The 19,749-nt window shown below is 29.8% G+C and overlaps 1 protein-coding gene across 1 annotated transcript; it reads right to left on the reverse strand.

Moving 5' to 3' along the window:
- Positions 1-11,100: 11,100 nt before the first annotated feature.
- LOC110635153 (protein ENDOSPERM DEFECTIVE 1) lies at positions 11,101-16,526 on the reverse strand. Its single transcript, XM_021784368.2, has 6 exons — positions 15,265-16,526; positions 14,728-14,847; positions 12,421-12,537; positions 12,205-12,294; positions 12,002-12,109; positions 11,101-11,484 (listed from the first exon to the last, which is right to left on the reverse strand). Exons 1-6 carry the CDS (start codon positions 16,360-16,362, stop codon positions 11,416-11,418), a joined length of 1,602 nt encoding a protein of 533 aa, XP_021640060.2. The 5' UTR covers positions 16,363-16,526; the 3' UTR covers positions 11,101-11,415.
- Positions 16,527-19,749: the final 3,223 nt, after the last annotated feature.

Consider the following 19,749-nt stretch of genomic DNA (forward strand, 5'->3'; position numbering starts at 1 on the left):
GGAAAAGAGTGATCAAAAGTTGACTTAGCTAGTTATCCTAATAAGGAGTAAAATTTCATGCTATGAAGGATTAATAGTAGCACATGTGGACCTAGAGGGAGAAGGAAAATGATATGAAGACATAAGGAGGTCTCTAGAGGTGAGAGAATACTCGCAGTAAGCCTACAAAAGAGATAAAGCAACAATTCATAGATTAGCCACTCAACTTACTTTAGCTGGGGGACAATTCTACAAACTCTTATGTGTGATAGAAAAATAGGCTGAGTAAATAATGAAAGAAGTACATGCGGGAATGTGTGGTCCCCATATGAATGGAAAGGTTCTAGTTGAAAAAAAAAATGTTCGAAACATATAAGGATTGGCCTTAAAAACTCCTTTATGTTCTTTAAGGTTATCATAGTACTACAAAGACATCCACAAGGGCAACCCCATTCTCTTTAGTGTATGGGACTAAAGTAGTGTTATCCATTAAGCAAGAGGTCAAATCCTTAAGAGTGATGTTAGAAGCTAAGATCCTAGAAAATGAGTGGGCCTAGAAGAGATATGAAGAACTAGCTTTGATTGATGAAAAGAGGATGTGAGCCTTGTATCATATGTAGGCTTATCAGAGGAAGATAGCTAGAGCCTTTAATAAGAAGGTGAACCCAAGAAAGATCAAAGAGGGATACATGGTTTTGAAACAAGCTCAGCCCATCCTTTTTTAATTTAAGAGGAAAGTTTATCCAAGCTAGGATGGTCCATACATAGTCAACAAGATCTTACCACTGTAAGAATATCAAATCTGGATGGGAATGAATTTCAAGAACTAGTCAATTTAGACAGGCTCAAATAGTACTTTGTATGAGATAGGCCTGCTAGGCTGAAAACCTGCAAAAGGCGGTCTAGGAAAAAGTAAGGGTTGAAAAAAAAAAAGAAAAAAAGCAAAAAAAATGCTAGATTGAAAATCTACAAAAGGTGATCTAGGCAAAAGGAGATATGAAAGAAGATCTGGATGAAAAACTTGAAAAGGTCATTCAGTAGGTTATAAAGCTTATTTTTAACTTTGGAAGATTGAAAATTTAGCAAAACTAAATGTAAGATGAGTAATGGTGTACCTGAATAAATAAAGAAGTTTTTATTGCATTAATCAGGAATAGGTTTTATTTAATTATGATTGTGAATGTTTGTGTCTTGAGGGATACATCAAAAGATTAAGTAATTGAACTGCATTTTTTTTATTTAACCTATTGTCTTGTGAGCATGATAGAATAGGTGCTTGATATGAATATCCTAGTGATTGTCTAATTTCAAAAAAAAAAAAAGAGAAAAAGAACAAGAAAAAGAAAAGAAAAAAGAGAGCTCGCTAAGTGGAAAACTCAAAAGGGCCGTTTAAGCAAAAGTTAGAGCAAGCCCGCTGAGATGAAAACCCAAAAGGGCATTTCAGGCAAAAGTTAGGGCACAAAGAATTGAGTTCATGGAAGAGAAAGGAGTCAAGGCAGAAAAAGTTTTGAAATAGCTGTAGAATAATGAAGCATGGGGGAGAGAAGAAAAAGAAAAATCAGAGGGAAATTGTATTGTGAACTTGAGGAAGTCTTTTTTGGTGAACAGTTCTTCTAAAAAATTTTGAGATTATAAGAAAGTTTTTGCAAAAAGAGATCTCCCAGAGGACTAAGTTTTTTTAGAATCTCTAGTAAAATCAGCATGCCCATGATAGGAAGTAGCATACAGGAAGCATAAAAATCAGAGAGAATTTTGAGACCCAGTCATCCTAATTTTTTTACATTTCATGATAGATATTTTTTGGTAAGTCCTTAGATGTTGTTTAGGGCGCATGACATAGTTGTGTAAGGCATAGAAGAGCATGCATCAATATGTCACCTGTAGGTGTGTAAGGCGTAGAATAACATGCATCACCACAGTTTCAATTGTCGAACTATGAGGGGGTCTGATTCTTCCTCAGAATAGCGAGGGGGATACGTAGGTAGTTTAGGACCGCGGTCCTAAATAGAACCCAAAACATGTCATAATAGATATTTTTTGATAAGGCCTTAGACGTTATTTGGGGCATATGGCATAGTTGTGTAAGGCGTAGAAGAACACGCATCAACATGTCACCTGTAGGTGTGTAAGGCGTAGAAGAACATGCATCACCACAGTTTCAAGTGTCGAACTACGAGTGAGTCTGATTCTTCCTTGGGATAATGAGGAGGATACGTAGGTAGTTTAGGACTGCGGTCCTAAATAAGAATCCACAACATTTCAAATCACACAGTTGCCATTGTCATGAGACTGTAGCTAGTCTCATGACACAGAGTGTATTGACAGAGCAAGATGCACTCAATTTTCACATGACACAGTTATCACTGTTATGAGACCGTAGCTAGTCTCATGACGCATAGTGTATTGACAGAGCAAGATACACTCATTTTTCACATGACACAATTATCACTGTTATGAGACCGTAGCTAGTCTCATGACGCAGAGTGTATTGACAGAGCAAGATACACTCATTTTTCACATGACACAGTTATTACTGTTATGAGACCATAGCTAGTCTCATAACATAGAGTATGTTGACCAAGAAAGATATACTTGATCCTCACAGCCACTGTTTCATAATTATTAGAAATTTGAGTTTCACTTTGACGAAACTTGAGCAATGCTTTCGCATTGATTTCAACTTTCGCCAAAGTGGGGGGCAAACTGTAGACACTTATTTTGTGATGAGTATGTGCATTGAGGCCGTGGGAAACCCGATTATGAAAAATTATATGACTGTAAGATGTAATTGGAGGCATGGAGCTGAATTATTTAATTCCGTGGCATGATCTTGAAAAAATAATGATAATAATAATAAAGTTTTGGGGAAATTAATTTAATTTAAATAAAATTTTATTTTATTTAAATTTAATATGGGTAGTTCTTAAATGGATCTAATTAAGTTTAATTGGGCTCCATGGGCCTAAGAAAGCCTAATTAGGAATTTTAAATGGGATCCATTTAATTATTTTCTGAAAATTAAAATAACAAAATATCTCTGTCCTCCTTGGCCCCACTCTCTTCCTCACTCCCTATTGGTGTCACCCCTTTTCCCTCTCTTTCTATTGGTTGGAACGCCACACCCATATTCCAGTCTCATCCAAATTCATCAATCCTAGTCATTTAAGTTATCTGAACTTTATCACACTAGGACTCCAAACCCTACCACACCTCTCCCTCACTCCCTATTGGTGCCTTTCATTTTTTACTGTCTTTCTATTGGTTGAAACACCTCACCCATATTCCAGTCTTATTCGAATTCTGCAATCGTAGTTGTTTAAGTCATCTAAACTTTATCACCCTAAGACTCCAAACCATATCACACCTCTCTCCCAAAACCCTATAAATACCCTACTAGAGAAGGGAAGAAAAACGAGATGGGAGGAATGTGACACCCCTTACCCGACTACAGTGTAGCCGAGCAAGTTATGCCACTCAGTGTGCCGGAGCACTCTATTTTATCTTAATTCATTTTTATCATAGTTTTGAATATAACTTGTGAAATATAATTCATTTTAAGCCATTTATCGAAATTATTATTTATTTGAGGTTCCGAAAATTTTATAGAAAATCCGGCAGATTACCGGCTAAAAATGGAGAAAACCGTTCTTCGGAACCTGTGAAAAACACTTCCTATATTCATATTCAATCATCTCAACTCCATTTGTTATAATCTCAACATTTTTCAACCATTCATTTCTCAATCATTCATCTCATTTGATCCATTTGCATCACATCAATTTACAACAATTTCTTAACAATTCCTCTATTTGTCCTTCATTCATTTCACATCATCATTAGACTCAAATCATAAATAAATTCTCACATGTGATTTATAATCACAAATTACAAGTACTTACATTAATACAAAATTATATTACATTTGTTTCAAATACACATGATAAAATAAGAGTTTAATTACAAAATTTACAAAAAACATAAAATACAAAATGGGACCTAGTGTCCTACCAATGCACTGTAGTCTGTGAGGTGACACGGATACTATGCAGAACTGTGAACGGCCTTACCCAATCTATGGTTTACTGGGCCCTCTGTCCAATTCTTCAGTACCTACGCGTTGCAAAAGCGACGCGCTAAGCATAAAGCTTAGTGGTGCCAATAATACAAGAAAATATAATATGCAAATAAAAATAATAATTTCCTTGCTATTGTGTTTATAAGAAATGAATAATTACTAACTTATTGTTTAGTTTAGGGCTAATCATGTTTTATGATATTAACTTCTTCATGCATTTCGTTAATTATTTTCTTCATGATCTTGAGCTTCTTTGTATTTTTGTAATCATTCCTGATACTTAATTTTCGTATTTTCTTTAATAATCAGTTCAATCACAGTTATACTTTTCCATGCCCAAGTAACCTATACTGGACGACTGGACTGGATAACGGGTCGTTGGCACTGGACACCGCGGTGCCTCGGGCCGTCATACCATGGGACGCAGAACGTCAACCACGTATGCAGTCAGTATGGCTAAAAAGCCATGATATCACATAATTGGCATAAAAGCCATGAATACGGGCATAAAAGCCATGAATACGGGCATAAAGCCATGAATACAGGCATAAAACCTTTCGCAGTACTGCTAAAACAATACCCTATTGGCATGCCAACCTATCCAAACCAATCACATTAGGCCTACTAGGGCATTTTGCACTTTTAAGTTTCACAATTTTTGAATTTCAAGTTTTCATGTCACTATTCATTTCATTAGTCAACTAAAATGTTGACTTTTGCATAAACCATAGATACATTGGTTTTAGTACTCCCAACATACCACATTTTATATTCAAAACTTGTTGGTTTTGGTCACTTTCTCAAAGCTTAGGTCATTTTGGCAAAATTGTCAATTTTTGGTTTTGGTGTTCTTATTCACCTCATTGGTCAACAAAAATGTTGACTTTTGGATAGAAAATAGGTGTATTGGTTTTAACACCCCAAACATACCACATTTTGTATTTAAAACTTGTTGGTATTGGTTGTCAATACCATTTCTAAGTTTAATGCTAATTGAACAAAATTTTCAGATTTGGTGCTTCATTTTTACTGTTCCATTTGTTATTTTTACAGTGGGAATTTGAGGAAATGGTAAACATGAAAGTTGTTCCTTATTCTGTCTAGTTGAATTTCCTTTTTTGAATCACTCCATTTGGAGTTTTGTAGCTCAAGTTATGGCCAAAATAAGTTTACTGTTCACGTGCACTGTTCATGCTACACTTTTGGGTTTTGGCAGATTTTGGTCCAACTTTGGTCAGTAATTTGATCAAGTTAAGTTCATAATTTGGCCTAACTTTCTTCATATGAAATGTTCTACTATGCCTTAGGTTTTCATCGGTTCAAGAATCGCCTAAATCCGAGTTTTCTAGAGAGAGTTATAGTCATCCAAACATTACTGCTCAAATGAAAATTCTGAAATCTCGATCTGATAAACTTCATTTTGCTCAATGATTTGATTAGGTTAATGGAATAATTTAGATGGTGTCCTTCATGAAAGTTTTTTGTCTATATCTTATCTTGTTGCTGTAAAAATTTCAGGTCAATTGACCATATCTACAGTGAGTTATGGCCAAATGAACAGTTACTATTCATTTGATCATTTCTGCAGGGGCTGTTTGCAGGGTATCCGGATTGGGGCCAAGTTTTGGTCCTCTTGATTTGGTCTTTTGGGCATGGTTTCTTCAGAAAAAATGTGCCATTATAAGCCTAGTTTCATGTCTAATTGGCCAAACACAAATTGGACCAACACAGCCCAAGTTATGGCAGTGCAAGTGGACTGAATTTTTAGTCCCTCTGCTGCTGTCCTAGGGCAGCCTGCAACTTCACTTTGCAATCCTATTTTTCAGTCTATTTTATGGTCAAATTACCTAAGATGGTCACTAATTGACCATTAAAATGTGCTCTAACAATTTCCTAAGCCAAGTCAATTTTCACTCCCCAAAACCCTAGCTTCACATTAGGTTTTCTACAAAATGCCTTAGTTAGCATACCAACTTATTATTCTTATGTTTATAAACTTCCTACATGATTCTAGTTCACTTCAAGCTCATCAAAAACACTCCTTCCTATTCCTTCACTAGGGCAGCCAAAACTCATGTACACATACACATGAATTTTATTCATTTAAATTACATTTTCTTACTAAATTCAAGTTCCATTTCATGAAATTAAAGAGTTTTAGGTATATAGTGCACTAACCTTGAATAGGGCAGTTTTTTTCCCAACTCAAACTTCTCTTTCTTTCCTCTTCTTGGCTACCAAAAGCTTGTTTAAGGTGTAGGGTAAAATTTTAATGAAGTGGGGTTAGGGTTTTATGGTGAAACAAGGTAGGAAATTAAGCTTGCTTGATTGAACATCAATGGAGGGAGGAAGAAGAGAAACTCACGTTTTTGGCTAAAGAGAAGGCAGCTGGTTTTTGGTCTTCCTTGGTCTTTATTTAGCTCTTTTATTAGTTAGTCAAATGGTTACTTAATGGTGATTGGTTGGCAATTTTAAATGACATCACAATGATGTCATAAATAAGCTTTTTCTTCACTTTCTTTTCTTTCCTCCACTACTCATCTTCAATTTAATTTCTAGTAATGTTTATCCATATTTTATGTCATATTAATTATTTACTCAACTGGACAAGTCGGCTAAAAATCACCTCTGAAGGCGAAATGACCAAAATGCCCTCCGTTTGGCTTAACGGGTCAAAATTGTCTGTATCGATTGAAAAATTTTTCTAAATATTTTCCTGGCATTCTAATGCCATAGGAACCTCAATGACCCTTCTCTGGAGTCCCAAAAATTATTTTATGAATTTTTCCCTGGGTCTAGGGCTCCTCGTTGCGAGAACCGCAACTTCCCTCTGGTTACCCATCGCTTGGGCACCGGCTCGTTTGACTTAGTTGCATTTTATTTCTAAAATTTTTACTAAATTTTTCTTGTCAATATTTGAGTTATTTATGGTTTCTCGCTTTAGTTTAAATATTTTTCCGGACGTTCTAGCTGTCCGGACCGACACCGGTCACCAGAACAGTAGACTGTACGGAGTTGCTACGGGGAGGGTGTTACAAGGAAAGAAAAAGAGAAAATTCAGAGCTATAGGAAATTTAGAGATATTCAAGACTCTTTGAGTTCTTCCTTATTTTTTCTTTTCTTCAAGAAGATTTTCATACAAGATTTCTGGAAGGTCAGTTTTTATTGTTTTCTTTTCAAGATCTATGCCACACAATATTTTAATTCTATGCTCTTTGTCTTCAATTTATTTTATATGTTCATATAGATCATGTAATCATGTTTAATTTGAGGGGATACACAACTCTGCACATGTTTAGTTTCTGTCTCTCGTATTTTTATTATTTTTCTTTATTTTTTGAATCTGTAAAAAATTTGTAAAAATTATATTCATATTCTACACAAAATACCATTAATTTTAGGCTCAAGAATCACTAAAAAAGCTTTAATACTTTGTAAGTTATGGCTATTTGAAGTTAGGGTTCCTGTAAAATATGATTTGCAGGATATCCGACTTGTGGAGCCCATATATCCCTTGTTCCTTAATATTTTTGTGTAACTCTAGTGTCTAAAATTAACTTTAGAATCTTATGAATCTTTTCCAATTGGTTTTGCATTCATATCTATTGTGGTTAATGAGTTATGAATTTTACAAAAAAGTAGTACGATTCTGTCACATAGAAAAGTTATGATTTATGTAGACCATTTGGCTAGGGTTTTATTTAATTTATAAATTTTATGATCTTGTATGATATGTAGGCTGTCTTCTATAATTTTTTAATGATTTTTAGGCATGTATAACTATTTTTAAAAAATTGGATTTCTTGCTACTGTTAATCTGCCAGAATTTAGAAATTATATATTTATGCATGTTCTTGTATTTTCTTGGGTTTTAATTGATATTTGATCTATTTTTCTGTGTTCTTTTAATTCAAGAAGTGGTATGAAGTGTTTGGATCATGTTAGAAGACTTAGATCATTAGGTAGTTATAACTAATTAGGAATCTTAACCCTTTAGGAGACTAGAGTTAGAATCCAATGTAAATTGTTGTTAATATTTTCTTTATTTCTTTTATTTTTTTTAATTTCTTTATTTTTTATTACAAACAAAATTGGTAAGTAGCCCTAAGGTAAGTACCAAAGAGGGCATTTGCGTGGAGCTTATATGGAGCTAAACGGGAGTATGCCAGGGATATCATTGTCATACCAGAAGAGAAGACCCTTTTTTAAGGGTAGCTTGCCCCAATGGCAACTGTATTTATCAACAGGTAAGTAGTTCTAAACTTCTTGAATAACTATTGGCATGAAATTGCAGTAATAATAGAACTTTTATTTGGTAAATTAAAATTAATTTTGTCTTTAATTTAACTGACTTTTGCATGTAATTAATTTAAATAAATACTTTGTAAATTAAAATTAATCTTGTTTGTAAATTAAACTAACATTGGCATTTAAATAAATTTAATTTAATACTTGGTAATTGTAAAATAAATTTGCATGTTAGAAATCTTTATTAGGTTGTGATTGTTTGGGCCTTATGTGATATTAGAATAAATTACACATGTACATAATTAACTTAGTTCAATTATCCTTAGGTTAACTTGGTGAAAATTAATTAATTAGGTTAAATAGAAACGTAAGGTTATTTGAAATTGAATTTGTTTGTAAATTAAATTCTTAATAATAAATTAATTTTAGTCATCTGGTAAATATCATTTAAATAATTAGCAACCCCATAGATAGGAATTACTTGTGCATGAAAATTGTGTGTAAACAACAACCCTTTTGTGAATTACTTGTGTGTGTGTAGGATTAGAATTGCATTTTTTAGGATAAAATTTAATAAAGGAATAATAAACAAGACTTCTAGAAACATTAGTAGAGGACTGGCACTCGAATCAACGAGTTTAGACCAAGCGTAAGGGGTGCCTAACACCTTTCCCTTATGTACCCACTATCCCGAACCTAGACATTGGGCTATGGTAATGACGATTGTAGAAACTCTGCAAGGAGTAAGTTGCCATCCATGACCCTCGGAAGAAACACTGAATATGTCCCGGTTATTAACCGGGTGGCAACTCCTGTCTATCTATGCCTTCATGGCATAAATCCTTAGTACCGTGGTAGAGTTATGGGAAGACGGTACTTACCAGTGGTTTGATTCTATTAGGATTGTATGAAGTGCATGTCTAGGAAATGCTGTCTAAGGAGGTGATACTTAAGTGAGACTATTGTGACTCTACCATCTTTCCTGGGCATTACCTGGTGCATTTTATATAATTCCAATGGATGATATTTCGCCTCACGCACCCCCCCCCCCCCTCCTACACCCATTAACCAAAGGGCTCTTAAGGGATATGATTAGTAGCACTACATGTGCGATAGGTTTAAAATTTTTCTGACTTGTCACTAGTAATGGGAACCTTACCTTTATTATTGCTCAGTAATTTTAAAGGTTTAAAAGGTAACAACAAGTTATAGTTTGTGACAGTTTGCGAACACTAGAAATTTAATTAGTACTTAAGGAAAAGAGATTGAGTATTTATTACTCTTAATGAAGATACTGGGTTTGATTTAGAACCAAAAAGTTTAAACTTCACCTATGTAAACACAAGAAATGATGCCGCTTCTATTAAAGTTTGGATGATAATACTTTGCAAGTGTTTATGAATTCAAGAAGTAGCACAAGGCCATAATATGGTGCTAAAGCTTACGGTGAATGTGTTAAAAAAGTTGATAAAATATATGTGTATAATATTTCTGACCTTGTCAATATAGGAATTATGGTTTAATATTTAACTATAACCAATAATTTTGATAAGATTTTGAAATATTTATACTAATAGTAGGTTTAAGTCAAAAGGCATCTTCTGTATGCATAAATCTTAATTCATATTGATTGTGTTTATCACTAACTAAGTAGGGGATTGTTATAAATAGTTAGTGATATAAAAGTTGTCCCATATTAAAATAGTTATATCTATTCATTAAAAGACATCAAAAGAAGTTGTTCATTACCAATAATTGTATCTTTTATAAGAAGTATATATGAACTGATGTAATTATTCTATTTTAAAAGGTATAAGTAAACAGATATAATTTTTCTAAGAGATATGATGTGAATCATTGTATCTATTATAAAAGTTACAAGTAAACAGATATGATTATTCTAATAGATACAAGATGAACTATTATATCTGTTTAAAAGAGATGTAAATCTTTATAAATAACAATAGTTTTTTTAACAAAAAAATAATTATCTCTTTCTCTTCTATCCCCTCTTTACTTCTACTAACAATCAACATTATTATTCTTTAATTCGTTCTTGGGGCATAATTCCCTTAAGGAAAGTGATTACACGATCAAAGTCTATTGCTATTGTTATTATTATTTTTCTAACATTTTCTGCAATGCAATTAATTTATATTTTTTATTTATATTTTCTAACAAAGTCATTTATGTTTTTAAGTAGCAGTTTACATTTTCAAACGCAACAATTTACTTTTTAAGTATAATAAATTACGTTTACAATGCAATCAATTTATTTTTTCTTATACAATGATTCACATTTCAAGGGTAATCAATTAAGCAATTTAAATTTTCCAGCAAATAGACATTTAAAAAAAAAAAGCTTTTAGCTTTCTTTTTTTTGGCTCTTGTTTCAATGATTGGCATTTTTTTTTCAAATGTTTTAGTTTATTGTATTTCTGAGTCATTAAAACTTTAATAGCTAATATATATAAATAAATAAATAAATGTATAAATAAAATCGATTTCATTCACACAAAATTATAAATATATTTAACATTAACTTCCATTATTATTCGAGCATAGACAATTTGTAAGAATTTCTTTATTCTTTTAAATATTAACATAAAAAAAATAGCATGGCTAAAAATTTAAGCTGGTGAATAAGCTTAAAAAGTTAAGAATTTTGTAATTGTAGAAGTATGATTGTATTTGAATTATACAAAGATAATTAATGAAAATGAAAATTTTATACAAGTAGGATAACTTCTAGTTATAAATTAAGAACTATAAAAGAATTTCTCACATAAGATTCGCAATAGAATTAAAATTTTAATTTATATATATATATATAGAGAGAGAGAGAGAGAGAGATTACATGTGTGAAGCTTTTCTATCTCAATTACATCTGTGTTTTGGATTATGACAATAAGGGCAATATGGCCTGAGGAAAAAAAAAAGTATTTTTCATATCATTGCTGCACAGATCAATCTTTCTTCTTCTTAAGCAAAGCCACGTTAGTGGTAGAGGTAAAAAGAAAAAAAAATAAAAAAAAAAAAAGCAAAAGAGAAAGGAAATCCTCAAAACCAATGAATTATTGCTTATCAAGTCCTCAAAACCAATGAATTATTGCTTATCCATGGTGTTGACCATGAATTCGATTCAACTGAATAAGTTGGCCACGTAAGCTGCATTCCTCCACCTGAAAAGCAGGGATGATTTTTTATCAGAAACTAGATAATGAAAGAGTTGCACTACACTACCTGAATTTAAACCCACCCTTGGATTGGTGGATCCCACCAATATTGTAGGACCCACTGGATGGACCCACCAATCACATGTTGCATAAATTTGGAAACACATGAATTGGGGATTCTAAGATTTTTGCTAATGAAGCTTGAACGTATGAAGAGCTAGCTTGAATGAAAATACTGGGGCAACCATTTGTTTTACATCATTTTTACTCTTTTTATTCATTCATTTCAGATTTACCTCATAGCACGACTTGAGTACCTCTTAGCTAAAACTCATTTGCAGATTTTGTGTTCATTAGTTCATGAGCACCAAAGCACTCAGCAGTTAACAAGGAAGTTAAGTGAAAAATATTCAACAAATAGACCAACAATTCTCAGTTTGGCAATGCAACCCGCGCGTTTATATTTATATATATATTGAAATATGTGATTTATAAAATACAAATATAATGCTGTGTGTCAAACCTGTGATTTACGTGTGATATATAACAGATCCCCACATTCTTCAATAAGTGCTCTTTCTCCTCCAGACAAACTGGCTAGTTCTGATATCAGAATGTCCATTTCTTCAGCCTTCATTAAGAAAGCCAAGAATTATCAGATTTTATCATCAGCCTTAAAGTAAGCTTAATTATGGTTTTAAGGAGAATGCCTTCAATACAACCCACCTTTGGCATAAAGCTTTGAATTTGGAAAGCTATTAATTCCATCAACTTCATTGCAGAGTTCAATGCTTCCCCTACCTCCCTTACATCAGCCTGCAATAATGTAGAAAACAAAGCGATAAATCCTCACAAGTCATTTATCCAATTAAAAAATATCTATATGAGAAAAAAGACTTCTGAATTGACAAAAAGATCATAAAAGAAAGGGGAAAAACATACTTTAACATTCCCACTAATTGGAAGCCGAAGTGAGGTATTCAACAAAGCTTGCATTGCTTCTGACAAAGATATTGAATAATCTGGTTCAAGAGTAGACCATTCTTCCAGATATGGCATCTAAAGAAATAAAGTTTGTTAGAAATATAAAAGACAATTGAATATCATCCCAAAATATAAGTTCCTTAAATAACCACCAAAACTGAACTTATCTTAGAAATGCACTGTGATGTGAAACAAGGAAAACCAAATTTCAAATACCAACACTTTTCATTTGCTGCAGTCATACTCCAAATTGTGGATAAATGAATGTGTGAATAGGAAGTAACAGATTTTCCAAACTAATTTCTTGTGAAAATAAAATTAACAATTCAGAAAGTGGCAGAAAGAATAATATTCCAATTCCAAATAATCTAGAGTGAAAAAAAGGAAAGAACTTGGAAAAGAAGAAAAGAACATTGGCTGCTGATTCAACAACCTATTACTTATTCAGCAACCTTATCTAAAACATATATCAATGATTCCATGTTTATATATATTTTTTGGATGCCTCTACTCTTTTATGTCACATCTCCAACTGCAACTTTATAAACATAGAAGAAGAGTGCTTCAAAATACTTTGGTCTTTCTAATCATTGATATCTACCTGTCTATGTTGGAGTTTCCCCCAAGTAATTGATCTTTTGAAATTGTGATATTCATAAGTATTCATAAATGAAAGAGTGATCAATAAAATTGTGTGGGATTTCTAACATTGCATTAATGATTGCTTATGTACTCTAAATGCAGTTGTTGGACATACTTTTAAAAAACAAAAATATGATTTTTTCTCAAAAATGGAAGAAAATAATGATTTTCCCCAGAATTTCTTGCTGTGTCTTGCATTATTAGTATCTCATCTTCCTCGCATGATTTTGCAATTACATAAAATTAAAGTTTCTAAAAGTTTAGTTGCTTCAGTCACACCTAATTGTAGCATCACTCTAATGAATCTTTCCTCCCCAAGACTTATTCTTGTGCCTTGGATTATACATATCAATTTTGTAATTACATAAAACTAAAGTTTCTAAAACTCTAATAGTAGAAGAATAATTAAATTTCAAGCTACAACCATTATGAATGGACACTTTACAGCCATGCTGTTACTTCCATGGCAACATGAGTAGAAAGATGTGATGTACTTCCACACCCATAGTTGGTGAAGGGTACTAATGGGCAGTGACATCTGTGGGCAGTGACATGTGGAATCCGCAGAAGCAACAAAAACATCCTTCAAATGCTTCTTTGTATTTTCCAAACTAAACGAGTTAAATGAATTAAATTCTGTTTAGTTCTAATAGCTAGCACCCTATTGTACACATTCTTCTTGCTAGCTAAATTCTGCTCCTTGATAACAGAACTTGGTAGTTAAATATAAAGATTGAACTTGGTAGTTAAATATAAAGATTGAACTTGGTAGTTAAATATAAAGATTGAACTTGGTAGTTAAATATAAAGATTTTTTTTTTACACCCTGATATATGGAAAAAAAAAATGGAGTTTTTGTGCCTAACATAGGCTAGATTGTAGTCACACTTCTGCTCAAGAAGGAGGTCTTGTGTCCATCAATTATGAGTAGATTGAGCCAAGTTGAGTTAATGTAATGTACCATTTGAACTTGACTAAATCAAAAGCTTGAGGGTTGAAACTTGACTAGAACTAGTTGAACTATGTTTTTCATAATCAAACTTAGACTCTATATGCTATTCGAGATACTTGAGCTCAACTTGACTTGATTATTATTATCAAAGTATTAATCCAAGACTTTCACTAATCTCGAATTAGAGCTATAAACAAACTTGGGTTCGAATTGTTACTTTAATTTCCTGTGTTTAGAATCAAAAAGTAAATAGCACAAGTTCTGTTAGGATATTGGAGGTTGAGAAACAGAGAAAAGGAAGGAAAAATGAGGGAGAAATCATTTTTGATAGGAGAAAGCTTCTCTGGAATAATCAAGAATCAATTCTACATCGCAGTACATTCTCTTCTTGCTATTTTTATGCCAGCTTAGTTCAAGTGTATCAACGACAGAGAGTAGCCAAGTAACAAAAAATGACATAAGCAACTAATTAATCCAGCTCAAACAATTCATGTGTTCTCTTCTTGGTTCTCCTCTTAATTGAATGCCTAATAGCAAAAATATATTGTTCAATCATATGCAAGATTCCATCATGCAAAACAACACATGAGCAAGACCAATATTGCACAATTTCACCCACCTATGAAAAAAAGACAAAAACATAAAAGTATTCACAGAACCAGCAGCCTTACCTGGGCTTCTAGAATTGCATATAGAGTTTTGGCCCTTTGTAAAAGGCCAAGTTCAATGCGTTTTCTTTCCACGGAGTCATATAATTCTGATATCTTCACACCAAGGGAATATATTGTTCTCTACAAAAAATAAAATAAAATAATAATAATAATAATAATAATAATAATAATAATAATAATAATAATAATAATAAATAAATGAAAAAACAACAACATAACTAATAGTTTTACAAGAATAGAGGGTGTGACTAATAAATGGCATAAATTCCCTTCAACCTGTATTATGGAATTACTAAGTGAAAACATAAATCGTGAAAACATAATTCTAACTGATAGATTGCACTCTATACATAAAGTTCTTCAGTAAAAGTGGAAATCTAGCAATTACAAAACTAAGTAATTTGCCACTGAATTGAATGATCAAACACATAGAAGTAGGACTTACCTTCTAGTGATGAATTCAACAAATTATAGTTCAGCCTTTGAAACTAAAAAATTTAACTCAAATTTAAATTTTGTATAAGGGTAATGACTAACCTCAGTTTCTCTTCTTTGAGATTTGATGGAGGCCTCAGCTTTTGCATTCGCATACCGCCACTGCAAATAATGATTATGAAGCAGTCTTAGAGAATGCACAGATTCTTGATGACTGAGAATTTTCCTTCCCTTTCTAGAGAAATCAGCTGCGAGTTTCGCATGAGGGACTGGAGGCAGAGGAAGCCCACAACCCATCCTGACAGAATTAGTATATTGCTTGCCTGGTTTTTCAGCAGCTTTCAAGGAATGCATCAATGAGTATTCAAATGTAGAGGATTGTGGCAAATCAATGGACCGAGAGCAGGGTGAAGCAGAGAATTTAGATGATTCAGCAGTAGTCCCATTAGGCCTATTAACACTTCTATCTGCCAAAAATCTACCGGAGACCTTAGGTAACACACCTGCCTCCGGCATAGAAGAGCGGAGATCAGGAAGGGACTGAGTGGAGCTGCTTTGGGATAAATGGTTGCCTTCAATGTTATGATTTTCACAATTTTCATGACCGTCACAACCAGAACAAGCTGATCGAGATGGCGATGACGATGGTGATGGCGATGGAGACGGAGATGATTCAATCAAATTCGAAATACCCAAATGGGACGATGACATCCCAGAGGATTGCAAGAGCTTTGCAGCGGCTGACATGGTGCTGGGGGTAGATCGCTGCTTCATCAGTCGTATTTTAGAGGATGAAGTAGTGGTAACTGTGGGGGTGTCTGGCCGGAAGTGAGATCTGGAAGGTGGCTGATCTTGTCTGCTACTTCCACCATTCTCCTTGAAAAGTTTCATCACAGCGCGATGCTGATGCTTCCGCTGTGGTGGGCTGCGAATGAAGTCAGTAATGATGTGTCTGTTCTCGTCGGCACAGGAAAGAGGCTCAGTTTGCCGCTGCTTTTGCACAGAGCTGGAGCGTTGTTTATTATTCGGGAGAGGGGAGGAGGAGGAGGAGAAAGATGATACAACCGGAGACATGAATCTAGAGCTCACTTCCCTCACCCTTGGCCGCCGTTGAATAGGAGGTGGAGGAGGAGGAGGAAGATGAGGATTGGCAGCCTGATCTTGCATTGATGTACCAACTTCTGCCATCGATTCACTCATTTCTGTTTTCAGAATCAAAAATCCAAATCTATGGATTCGTTGAAATTTGATTAAAAAATAATCTGAATGTGTGAAATATGGAGAGATTTTTAGCAGTGGTGGAAGAGAGTCTATCGTGCGAGAAGAATCGAATCAGCAAAATGGGAAAACTAGCCGTTACGAGCAGTTCCCAACGATCTTATTTTTGAAAGGGGTGATTTTTACCTTTATAATTATTAGACCTTCCGGTTTTGTTAATTATTAAATTAAGAGTAAATTATAAATTAATCCTTGAATTATGTTACAAATTATAGGTTAAATTTTTTTATTAAAAATAAATTAATCTCTAAAGTTTGATTTCATTAAAAAAATTCTTTTCATCTAAATTTAAAGTTAAATATTATTTATTTAAATTTTATATTAAAATAATTATTTTTTATTAAAATAAAACATAAAATTCATTATAACATATAATTATTTAAATATAAAAATTAAAAATTATTTATTAAATGAAAATATCTTTATATATTTATTTAATATATATTGTTATTATAAAATAATTATTATAATAATTATTTATTAATAATATTAATATATATAATATATAAATATGTGAACAGAGAGGACAACATTGGCTTTACCTTTCATTATTTATTTATTATTTAATTTAGTTTTGTAATTTATATAAATTTAAAATTTTTAAGACTTAAATTTTATTTTTTATATAATTTTAGAGTTTATATAAATTAAAATTTTTAGTCCTACTTACATTTAAATTCTACTTAATTGAATTTTATTATAATATAATTTAAAATAAAATTTTATAAAAATAACTTCATAATTTATATTATTTACAAAAATAAGAAGATATTTTATTTATTTAAATAACTTTTCTAATAAATTTTAATATATTTCTATTGTAAAAATATTTTAATATAATTATATTTAAATTTATGTAAATAAAAAAATAAATTAATTTTGCCCGTTAAACATATAAATTCTTTTAATTTAATTTTTTATAAGTTCATTTTAAAAATATTTCATATAAAATAAATTATATTTTTTTAATTATAGATATATTTTTAAAATTTTTAATTATTATATTAACATATAATTATTTAAATATAAAAATTAAAAATTATTTATTAAATGAAAATATCTTTATATATTTATTTAATATATATTGTTATTATAAAATAATTATTATAATAATTATTTATTAATAATATTAATATATATAATATATAAATATGTGAACAGAGAGGACAACATTGGCTTTACCTTTCATTATTTATTTATTATTTAATTTAATTTTATAATTTATATAAATTTAAAATTTTTAATACTTAAAATTTATTTTTTATATAATTTTAGAATTTATATAAATTAAAATTTTTAGTCCTACTTACATTTAAATTCTACTTAATTAAATTTTATTATAATATAATTTAAAATAAAATTTTATAAAAATAACTTCATAATTTATATTATTTACAAAAATAAGAAGATATTTTATTTATTTAAATAAATTTTCTAATAAATCTTAATATATTTCTATTGTAAAAATATTTTAATATAATTATATTTAAATTTATGTAAATAAAAAAATAAATTAATTTTGCCCGTTAAACATATAAATTCTTTTAATTTAATTTTTTATAAGTTCATTTTAAAAATATTTCATATAAAATAAATTATATTTTTTAATTATAGATATATTTTTAAAATTTTTAATTATTATATTAATATATAAGTTAATTCTAATTAAAATTAAGTTTATAAATTCTATGCAAATACTATTACATTTATTGATAAGCTTATATATATATATATATATAAACAATTGGAAAAATATAATAAAGTTATATAAATATAAAATTTTTAAATAATATATACTTACATTCAAAGCATATAATATAAATTATATATGTAAGAAAAAAATTAAATAGATAAATATATTATTTAAAAAATTAATAATTAACATAATATATTATGCTTAAGTTTAATTATAAAATTAATATAATAAATTAAATAAATTTATATTTAAATATAAATTTGAATGGATATTTTAATTTTAAAAACAGCTTAATTTTTATATGAATATAAGTGTTACATTATTTAATAATTTTTTTTATTTAAATTCAACTTCTTTTTTTGAAATTAAACATTTACTTTTTAAAAAATAATTATAAAAAATTTAATTTAAAAATACGTTATAAATTAATTTAAAAGAATATTTTATTATAAATCGAATAATTGTCGATACATTTTTTAATATAATCATTCAAATTAAAAGTAATAATATACTAACGTTAATGTTTTTTATTCTATTGGCATTGATTTTTTATTTTTTATATAAAAAGAAAATTTAAATTATTAATTTATTATTTAAATACTTTATTAGTGCATTTATCAATTTGATTTTAAAGTTTTTTTCTCCATATTATAACAAAATATAAAATTATGTTATATATTTTATATAAAATAAAAATCAATAATATTAATATTTATTGATATGAGTGTCTATAAATAATTTTATCAAATAAAATTAAAAAATTAAATCAAAAATGACTAAAAATTTAACATTAAATTTATTTTACTATTATATGTATAAACTTTTTAAATGGTGTTGGAAAAAATTTAGATGTTTCACATTAATTATATTAATTATATATGATTTATGAAGAAATATACAATTTTAAAAATTAATTAGTCTTAATAAACTCATGCATTTAATTATTAAAAAAATTTAACACAAAAATATATGAATTAACAAAATAATAAATAGTTAAACTTATATAATTATAAAATTACTTATAATTATGAAATTATATTGTAATAATAAATTTTTTGTAATAAATTTCACCATAATAATTTATTATTTTTATTGGTATACTTTTATTTTTATTAATTTAACTGAAAAATAATAAGTGCATATATAATACACGTCATAAAAAATAAAAAATTATTATACTACCATAATAATGTAATTACAATACATGCAGTGAGCACATAAAATGTGCACCGCATATTTTAAAAAAAACTAATAAATACAAAAATATGAGTTAGAATATAATATTTTTAAGAATATTATAAAATTATAAATAATTTTTATATAATTTGTTTCATAAAAATCATATTAAAAAATTTTATAATTATTTATTTAAAAATTAAAGAATTTAGAAAAACATAATATTTATTTATTAACTATTTAGAAAAACATATTACTTAAAACAAAATATGTTTTGTAATTAATTGCTTAAATATTTTACATTTAAATAATTATACATTGTTTAAATAATCAACTACTTTAATTATATAATTACTTAATATAATTATTTTACATTATTTAGATATTATAATTTACATATAAAATAAATAATTGTTTAAATAAAAAATTGTTAATAA

The sequence above is a fragment of the Hevea brasiliensis genome, chromosome 14, assembly GCF_030052815.1.
Source record: "Hevea brasiliensis isolate MT/VB/25A 57/8 chromosome 14, ASM3005281v1, whole genome shotgun sequence".
In the NCBI taxonomy this organism is placed as follows: Eukaryota; Viridiplantae; Streptophyta; class Magnoliopsida; order Malpighiales; family Euphorbiaceae; genus Hevea; species Hevea brasiliensis.